The sequence below is a fragment of the Phaseolus vulgaris genome, chromosome 8 (assembly GCF_051622355.1).
Source record: "Phaseolus vulgaris cultivar YP4 chromosome 8, ASM5162235v1, whole genome shotgun sequence".
Classification (NCBI taxonomy): Eukaryota; Viridiplantae; Streptophyta; class Magnoliopsida; order Fabales; family Fabaceae; genus Phaseolus; species Phaseolus vulgaris.
Window position 1 is genome coordinate 5,386,068 of NC_143505.1, and position 10,209 is coordinate 5,396,276.

At 30.6% G+C, this 10,209-nt stretch overlaps 1 protein-coding gene across 5 annotated transcripts; it reads right to left on the bottom strand.

Moving 5' to 3' along the window:
- Positions 1–1,028: 1,028 nt before the first annotated feature.
- Positions 1,029–9,578, bottom strand: LOC137825783 (cysteine-rich receptor-like protein kinase 29). 5 transcript variants are annotated; one of them, XR_011083347.2, is made up of 9 exons: positions 8,506–9,510; positions 8,152–8,277; positions 7,686–7,819; positions 7,379–7,589; positions 7,050–7,287; positions 6,780–6,930; positions 6,333–6,686; positions 3,240–3,321; positions 1,029–1,045 (listed from the first exon to the last, which is right to left on the bottom strand). XR_011083347.2 is itself a non-coding variant. In XM_068631566.2 (8 exons), exons 1-7 carry the CDS (start codon positions 9,320–9,322, stop codon positions 6,342–6,344), a joined length of 2,022 nt encoding a protein of 673 aa, XP_068487667.1. In that variant the 5' UTR covers positions 9,323–9,510; the 3' UTR covers positions 2,779–3,321; positions 6,333–6,341. The 5 variants fall into 5 exon arrangements, 4 of the variants coding, with proteins under 4 accessions (XP_068487667.1, XP_068487666.1, XP_068487668.1 ...); XM_068631566.2 differs by lacking the exon at positions 1,029–1,045 and having other exon boundaries at positions 2,779–3,321; XM_068631565.2 differs by lacking the exons at positions 1,029–1,045; positions 3,240–3,321 and having other exon boundaries at positions 6,139–6,686; positions 8,506–9,578.
- Between the last annotated feature and the right edge of the window lie 631 nt (positions 9,579–10,209).

The window sequence follows — 10,209 nt, forward strand, 5'->3', positions numbered from 1 at the left end:
AAATTATTTTATTTGATATCAAAATTTAAATTAATTTACTATCACTTTAAAATATATCTTTTTATATATTAAAATTTATAACAATTTATTTATTTTAATTTTTTTTACATTTTTAAAAACTATTTTTTACATTAATTTTTTTAATTTTCTTTTTATCAATTGAGAAAAAAAAATTCTAATACAACAATCACATTAATCAAGAACTTTTATAAACATTTTTCTATTTATTTTAATTCATACAATATTATTTTTTATATTTCTTTTTCAAATTTATTTAAATTTATTTCTTCATCCAAACAAAGTTAATAAAAAACGTGAGTACAGTATAATATACTAATAATATGATATATTTATTAATAAAATTATCGTTAATATAGAATATTAATATATACTTTTATTATATTAAATGCTAGTATACTGCTAATATAGACATTTAACTTTGTGCAAGGAAAAAAACCTCTTCCGTTCATTTAACCAAGTAGTCGTTGAATGCTTGTCGCATTATTACTGTATGCAAGATTATATGTTTTTAAATTAAATCGAAGGCAAAAATATTTTTCAAGAAAAATTTATAAATAGATTTTAAATAATTCATTCTTAAATTGTTTTAAAATTTTAACTCTTTAAACTTATATAATTTCTACATTATTTTTAAGATTCAACAATTTATTGATTGTTTATTCTTTCTACAATCCAAGGTAGATTCTGACATTAAAATAGATTGATAAAAACTTTGATCTACATAAGTACTTGTTTCTATATAGTTGATTTTATATTTTTATATTTTTTAATATTACTAGAAAATCATTTAATAAAAATTAATTTTAAAAATAAAAATATCTAGTAAAAATAATTATAGAAATAGAAATTAATTTATGTCATGGTTTGAAAGACATCGAGAAAACTTTTCTTCCTATCTTCGATCAGTCGGTCACTCATCTTCCTTCTATTCAGCTCAACAACACCACTTCACCTTGGACAACTCTCACTCCTTCACTTCTATCAACGTCTTCTCTCCTTCGTAAGTTCTCCATAGGGAGAACACCTGCAAAAAGATGTTTCGACGATCAAATAAGTATTTAGTATTCAACGTTTAGTGTAATTAATGCACAATAATGACTACCTTGTTTCTCGAAACTTGTAACTATTTATATGATTAATATAAATAATTATTATTATGTCATATTAGCGTTTGGATCATGGTTAAAAACACACAACCTAATGGTTACCTACTATTTAGACTCATCAATCTCTTATTGATCCTTAATGTATTTTAGACATGTCCGGATATCGAATATATGGGATATGTCTGATTTTGACTGGTACATTCTAGATATAATAATTTTTTTATTTTTTAAAATGATATCTAATTTAATTGGTATAATAACTAATTATTTTTCATATTTAAAATTAGTTTTTATTTAATAATTTTTTTAATATATGTAATAGTTTTATACTTGTCTGGATTTACTATATTGAAACTCTCCTCTTGAGTTGAAAGCATTTTGGGCCACCTTTTGTATTGGGCTATGATCTTGGAACTGCGTACTCATAAGAAAGTTGATGAAGTGAGGGTAAGATACAATACGTATCTTTAAAACTAAACGAATGAAAAAAAGAAGACCAATTTAGAGAATTTAGTGTTGTGCATCTATATTTTAACAAAAATATACTTTAACACTAGAAAAAAAAATATCTATTTAAAATTCCATTGTAAAAGTATATATTAGTATTTTAAATTTAAAAATAAAATCATAATTAAAATATTAATTTATTGAATTATTAGACAGAATCTCGAAACAACAGCACTCATATTTTAATCATGAAAAGAAAACCATCAATTTGAGAATTCATTTGATTGGTCCCACCATGCAAAGGGACGTACGTACGTACGTACTTTTGCTGCTATCGTATATATCTCAATCTGTAGCTAAATATCATCACTGCACTTTCTTACTTTTGGATTATCGTTTGAGTTTTTGGCATTGAAAACAATTCTTTGTTGGATTTTTTCTTCATTTTCTCTGTTATTCATGTTCTATACCGATAATATAATTTTAATCAGAAATTGAGATTATGAAAGTTTATATATCTTTTATCTAACTTATTAAGATATTTTTTAAAAATAAAATTGAGATGAAATATCAAATTTTAAAATAAATAATATCTTAGATAAAATAATAATACTATTATACTTTTTTGGAATAATATTAGTTTCCATGGTCATCATTATCTAGATACCTAGCTATCTCCATAGCCGTCCAAAGGTTTTGTTTTTTATATAAAAGTTATTCTGTGATGATATGATGATAATCACATGCAATGATAGATTGTATGGCTAATAAGTAGTTTTCGAAGAATATACGTTTCTCTACAACATGCTATCCATGCAGAATTCCCAAACTTTTTATCTTCCTTTTTCCAGGATACCCTAGTTATATCAAATCAATGCATGTCCACTAAATATATATGACCTTGTAAATTTTCAATTTCATTTTAAACAATATATTAACGAAAATCATATCAAAATGGTTATTGTACACGTCCTTATAAATTAGTTGTTTATAACGATAATTCTATAATCGTTGTTATTAAACCACGTTGATGGCACGTTAACTGTCATTATTTTATCAAAAGAGAAATAAAAAAAAATGTATTTATAACTTAATTCAAAAAAGGATTTTTAAAGACGTTTTAAACCGACATTATAAATAATCTTTTTAAAAGATATTTTATTATTATATATATATATCCTAATCTTACATAAGGCATAACAATGCATGTAATATTATAATTTAAATATAAAAGTTTACAAATTTTTTTTATAAATATATGAATAAGTTTTATATTATTCTAAAGTCACTACAAGAAAATCATGAAATAGAAATCAATTTATAGAAATCAAAATAATTAGTTGCAATAGTAACTAAATTAGATACCATTTTAGAAACTAAAAAGAAATTTGGTTTTTAAATTGGTATCTAATTAACAACCAACGTTTTTGCTACCAAATTTAGAAACTAAATAATTGGTAGTTAAAACCTTAGTTGCTAATTAGATACCAATTTAGAAACTATTTAACAATAATAGAAAATAATAGAAACTAATTTAGAAACCAATTTTTTTTTTAGTTTCTAAAATGGTTTCTATTTTAGTTTCTATTGTAACTAATTATTTTGGTCTCTAAAAATTGGTTTCTATTTCATGATTTTCTTGTAGTGAGTGTTATATATGGTTACCTTAAGGTGCATCCAAGTGAGTTTCTTTACATTTGTACTTGCACTTCTCCTCCCACTCAATATGTTATATCTAGAATATGCACTGCAATAATAAGATTTCATGTTAGAACACACACATAACATTGTGTAATGTAATGTATGAGTAATAAATTTGTGAATGTAATATAATCATAATGGTTTGATAAATCTCTAATTTATACCAGAAAACGTCATGCAAAATTTCAGAATTTTTTGACAAGTGTAAGTATGAGAACTAAAATCTCAAACTACCTAAAAAATACCTAAATAATACTTAAAAAAAATAGTAGACAATGAATTTTTGGAATTTTGGTGGACGCCAGTTCCCTTCAGCATTGACCACACGCCTCTATCCGACTACTCTATCAAAAGTTATGTTACATGCTAATTTTTGACAACTCCAAATCTATCACTCTTCTCTTCAATATGAGGACTCCTCCATCAAATATCCACTAAATGAATTTTCCACAAATCCTAAACTATTAATTAATCAACACATACATTCAAATATTTATTAAAAAAATTAAAACCCTAAACATACTAACTTTTTGGAACCAAGTCTGCGGTGGCAGCGTGTGGTGGAGGTGTTGTCGGTGTGCGGAAGGTGTTGTCAGTGTGTGGAGGTGAAGAGTTGGTGCACGAAGGCAGAGGCAACTATTTGCTTGTGCACACGGAGGAGAGAAGAAGACACTTGGCGTCTTGGGGAGTTTTGATGGTTGGCGCGTTTTGTGCCAACTTGTGTTGCGTGGTGGTGAGGCGTGGACAGATGGACAAGGCACGAAGCGGCGAGGCTGAAGTTGGAGGACGACGCACAACTTTTAGTGTGTTGGAGAAGATGAAGAGAATGGGAGAAGAAGAGTGACTGAAGTAGGGGTCGAATCTTTGAGTGTACTGGAGAGTGAGAGGCGAGAATGAGAGAAGAAAAGAGAATGGAGGAGGGTGTAGAGCTTTGAGTGAATGAGAGACACAAATGGGATAAGATGAGTGAATGAGTGTGCGCGGGATAGATTTATTTTTCGTTTTTTTAACGATAATTAAGTGTTAAACCGTCACAGTTTGGTCCCAGAACCCATTTTTAACGATTGTTCAGAAAAAAACCATCACAATTTTCACACAGGACCATTTTTAACGACGGTTCAAAAAGAAATCGTACAGTGAAATGTTGAGTTAATAACATAAATGCATTGTGTTTTTCCCAACGACGGGTTTCAACCAACTGTCGTTATTCAGTTTATTTTTAATGTTCTTTTTTACTAGTGATCAAACCTCCTTTCTCCTTTATCTTAGAAACCTTTTATTTTATAGCGTTCTATTTGGAGAGGATTAAGCAAAATCATCAGCAAATTGGAAGGATGCTAATGGTTGGAATTGAAAGGATGTTCCCTATGTCTGAGGTGGAGAGGAGAAAAGGTAATACAAGGGTGGGAATTACTTGTTGCAGGGAAGCCAGGCTTGTTTCTGTATACAGCAAAAACTTTGGTTTCTTTAGGTCCTGAGACCCATTTTGAGGTATTAACCGTCTCACTGATCACAGTGCAAGTTTCTTGTTCAAAGCTTGTTTTGTGTTTAAGCTAGAGTTTGCAAAACACCTTCTGCACGACCATTGCAACTATGAACATGTTAACATTGTTGGCGTAGAGTTAAATAGGTGTTGTTGTTTTAAGCACTGTAAGGACAGAGCTGGAAGCCCAGTAGACCTCTCTTTTCAGGACTGTTTTGTGCTTTTTTGTTAAAGGTTTACTTCGATTTATTTTCATAAATGTTTATTAAAAATAAAAAAAGAAGATTTGTATTGTTAATTAAATCAATTTAATATAATTTAATTTATAAAATTATATTATATAATTATTTAAAAAAAATAATTTTTAATTTATATATGTAACCAGATTTCGGTTTATTAAAAAATATTTTTATTTTCTTGAAATTACTTGTTGAGAAAACAAAACCTACGTAAAATATAATTTTTTTGTGTTATTTAGATTAAGGCTACTCAAAGAGATTACTCATTTCCAATTGGTACTGATGTCAAATCTTGTCCTTTGAAGTGCAAAACACTATAAGTTTAAAAGAGAGAAAAAAAATACATTATTATTTAATCACAAAGAACATAAGCTTATTGAGCTTTGCAATAATTTTCTTAATAGTGATACTAATAATTTGTACTCCAATAACTATCCAATAACTATGTAAGACTATTTTATATATATCAATGCATAAATATGAAATTTGTAATTTAAATAATAATTTATTGTTTAAACAACAGCCTTAAGAAAGTGGTTTTCTAGAGACAATCTTTTGTATGTAAAATTTTGGTAATATATATCTTCCACATGGAATAATAATGCTTAAATAGGAAAAAAAATAAAAATTGAAACTCCAGTGAAATTAAAGAATAATTAATAAAATTAAGTCATATGAAAAATTAAATAATCCACTCTTAATCATGATCTATATATTCATTTCGACTTAACAATAACAAGGTCAATCACACTTATATAAATAGACACGACAACAAAGACAAAATGTATATTACTATTACACATTTATGACACCGAATATCGAACACTTATTTGAACATTGTGTGCTCCCAACCAAAAATTGAGATAGTAAATCAGAATCGTTCAAAGTAAAAGAGTTGGAAACGAAAGATTGAAAAAAGGAAAAAAATAATTAATTGTTCAACTAATTAAATTTCTTTCGGCCTTTGAAGGAGAATAGTTATCAAATTTAAATAAAGAAACAAATTATTTTTCAGTGTAAACTAATGATAAAACTAAATGCTGTGTGAGAAAAATAGTGTAGATGTTTGAGAGAAAGAAAAATAGTGTTTGAGAGACAACAAATAGGAAAAAGTTTATGTTAAGCTTCAAACATTAAAGAATACCAGGCAGAAGTACTACTTATCATGATTAGCATATATATATAATCAAACTATGCAGTTCAGAAGAATAGAGCTTTGTCTTATATATTCATATACTATTACTTGAAATTAATTAAGTTTCAAAGCACTGTAATGTCACATGATAATTGATGTGACTCATAGCCATAGTATTTAATAATAAATGTAGCACTCACCAGAAGAATCTAACGAGGGTATAATTCAGTAATTGAAGCCCCATTCACTGATTCCTGAGCTGATATACCACTGGACTGAGTCCCTTTTGTTGCCCATGAATCTTCCGATGACATGTTTGGAAGGCTTCCAGTTGCACTATCTATGAAAAATGCAGGTTTTTTAGGCACTGGGAGAGTGATAGAACAACTATTAAGCATGAGTGCAACGTTAGCCATGGTTGGTCTGTTGTTTAAATCTTCCTCAACACAGAGTAAACCAATGCCAATGCATCTTATCATTTCATCTAGTGAACTATTGTTCAATGTTGGATCCATAATATTTGTAACTGTCCCCTCTCTCCAGTTTCTCCAAACCTGCAACAATTTGCTCAAAACAAATAATTAACCACATCTTATAGTATTGGATTTCTTTATTAGTTTTGTAGTATTCAGAAAAGTAACACTCACAAAGCTTAATAGACCTTCCCCATTCTTCTCATCACGAACACCATGGTTCTTTTGGCCACTTACAATCTCAAGAACTAGTACACCAAAACTAAAAACATCTGATTTCACTGAAAACTGTCCTTGCATTATGTACTCAGGTGCCATGTATCCACTGCATAAGAATATTTTTTTTCTTCAATAAATTATCAACATTTGACCAGCTAAAATGTGAAATAATTAGTTGATTAATCTTATGATGATTAATAAGCACTAATATATCTTAAAACTTACAAGGTTCCAACAACTCTGCTGGTATTTTCTTGTGTTTGACCTGCAGTCATTAATCTTGCAATACCAAAATCTGATATTTTAGGAATCATTTCTTTGTCCAAGAGAATATTACTTGCTTTAAGATCACGATGTATAATACGTAATCTTGAATCTTGATGAAGATATAGAAGACCTCGAGCAATGCCTATAATGATTTTGTAACGTGTATCCCAATCCAATTGTGCTTTCTCTGTTGGATCTATTTGAGTTTCAGAACATTTAGTATAGTTGGTCTTTTTCATGAAACAGAGATAAAGTAAAAGAGAGAAAATGCTAATATTTAAACCTACCAAATATGAAGTAATCAAGACTTTTATTCGGAACAAATTCATAAACAAGTAGCTTTTCTCTCCCTTGCAAACTAAAACCAAGAAGCCTAACTAAATTTCTGTGTTGAAGCTTAGCCAGCAAAAGGACTTCATTCTTAAATTCCAAGTCTCCTTGACCAGAATTCGTTGACAACCTTTTGACAGCAATCACTTGCCCATTAGAGAGCTTTCCCTAAAGATATATATTAGTATAAGGTAAATTTATTTGAAGTTCAGTTTATAGGTAAATATACCATGTTATATGAAAGAGGTAACAATGTTATCTTACCTGGTAAACAGATCCAAACCCTCCTTCTCCTAATTTATTAGAATCAGAAAAGTTACTTGTTGCAACTTGTATTGTGTTTAAATTGAATTGCAATGATTCAACCATTCCAATTTCATCATCGTCTCCATCGTCTTCTTCAAATGTGATACAAGAACACAATATTATAGTTAAAGAACATCAGGAAATATAATTCATGAAAATTTTTGGCTTCCCTTTTTTTTTTCTTTCTCTTTTTCTTTCTTCCAAGTGGTGACTAAGTTCCCATGCTTAGAACATTATTGTAAAATTTTCCATTTTGCATTTACTTATTATTGTATTCATTATCTACACTATGATATGCTTGAATACTCTAAATTATATGTCCACTTACCAAGACTAAATTTGTGTTCATATCTTGGAAACTCATTTTGACATATAGGCTTAGTTGAAAATAGAAAGTATCAAATAACTAATATTAGACACATACCAGCTAGAAGATTTTGTCTTGCTTTCCTTCTTAAATATCTGCCAATAACAATCAGCAGAACAAGAACAACGATAACAGTTGGCACAACTATGATGATTGCAGTCCGCAAAGAGTTGCCATGATCCTCTGCAAAAACCAAAAATCTTCAACTCCATTTAAACCAGATGCTCTAATATACAACTTCATTTCTCTATCTAAAATTTCATTTTTTATATATAATGATAAAAATACTCTTTCTTCGTATATCAATCCATAATTATACGACCAATTAATGAAGCAGATTATTAATATATCATTTTTCATAAGTATTTATGTAAAGTAACTAGTATATAACGGTGAAAAGGGTAATGATACCTTGGTGAAGCGAAAGTGGTGCAGGTGGTAGTGCAGGTGGTAGTGGAGGGTCTAATATGGCGGTAGAGTTGTAGAACTCGTAGATTTCAAACCTAAGATTACAACTGGGTAGAAGAACTAAGGCACCAACCTTGTCTTTGGCAAACTTTGGGAGAGTTGAGATGCTCCAATCCAAGCAGTCACCGCAATCTTGCCTTGACAAGTCAGGTGTACACTGCATAAGACCGTTTATGGGTTGAAAATTTGCAACAATTGCAGTGTCCGTGGCATACTTACGACGAGAGTCACCCCCTGCAGCTTTCTCTCTTAGATTTCTCAGTAACCCACCTAACACTTTATTGAACTCATCCACATCGGTTGCATTGTAGGTGTTGTGCATGTAATAGGGTGGAGAAGTGTCCATGGTGTGAAATATTGGGCGGTTGGAATAGCGCAGCATGCACTTTTCTTCCCACGAAATTGCCTCTTTCTGGTTTGGACAAAGCTGTCTGAGATTGGCTTGAGAGGAGTTGAGGCAGCTGCGACACTCATCTACCTTAAGATCTCCTCTGCACAACCCTATGGCGTATACTTTGTCTGAGTTTTGGCCATGTGAGAAATTGTAGAAACCGTAGTTGATTTCTGTGTGGGAAGTGAGGGTGGATAAGAGGGTGTGGAGGTTGGTGTTGAAGGTGCTATTGGCTGTGTAGTTCATACTTGATATACAGATCTTGCTGGCTCCGAAATCTGGTCCGAAGCTGTCTTCACATGCTGTCATTATTACATGGAGCCAAAAGAGAAAGAAAAGCAGAGTAGAAGAAATAGTAGCCATTGCCATGGTAAGTAAGTTTTTCTGTGACTAACAACTTCTATCAGTGCCAAGATCTTTATTTATAATACGCGCACACATTCATATACAGGCTCCTCTTTGTTAAAGTCATGAAGAGAATATACCAGAGAAAATGTGTTCATCGCCCATTGACTGACCAAGAGGATTTATCAGACAAGTTTTATCGATTGCTAGGTGTGTGGAGAAAAGTAGCAACGGGAGAGTTTACTACTTTGTTTTTTTGTTTTAAATATTTCAACTACCCTTTACCTTTCATTATTTCCACTCAATTAATACCCATTTCTTTTTTTCAATAAGAAATAACTAATATTAAATAGGGGTGGTCACGTTGTCCTGGGACCTCCTTGCTTTTCACTATGCATTCGCCATACAAGATCTTTTTTTTTTTAAAACTTCTCGGTTGAACTTTCAAGTTATATCCATCACTTGGATTTTGCTTTTATCTCAGTTTGTTTATAAGGTCTAGGTCCACTGATAAACTCTTTTGGTTGAGACTCAAGTCAAACATTTGCCTTCTTAGGTACGGTTCTCCCACTTCAACCGGGATCATGTCCTGGTCCCATAAATCAAGTTCTATGACATTTCTTGTGTAGAGGTTTGAGGTTACAACGATACACTTATAAGACTTCTATCGGCTATTTTGTCCATCGCCCCTTCACCGTGCCAAGTCGAGTCGTTTCTTTAATTCGTTGATCATGACTTTGTTTGCTGCCTCGACCTACCCATTAGTCTGAGGGTGTTCAACCGAGCACGTTATGGATTTGATACCGAGTCCTTCACAAAATGATTGTAGAGCTCAGTTGATGAATTGTTGGTCGTTGTCTATTATGATTGTATGAGGTACTCCAAACTGACAAACTATGCTTAACTAAATA

Excerpts from the sequence above, each read along its gene's own strand:
- LOC137825783 (XM_068631566.2), bottom strand. The coding sequence starts at position 9,322 with ATGGCAATGGCTACTATTTCTTCTACTCTGCTTTTCTTTCTCTTTTGG. Across the intron at positions 7,820-8,151 it reads AAGACAAAATCTTCTAGCTG|AAGACGATGGAGACGATGAT; the intron begins GTATGTGTCTAA and ends TCACATTTGAAG. Across the intron at positions 6,931-7,049 it reads AGCAGAGTTGTTGGAACCTT|TGGATACATGGCACCTGAGT; the intron begins GTAAGTTTTAAG and ends ATTCTTATGCAG.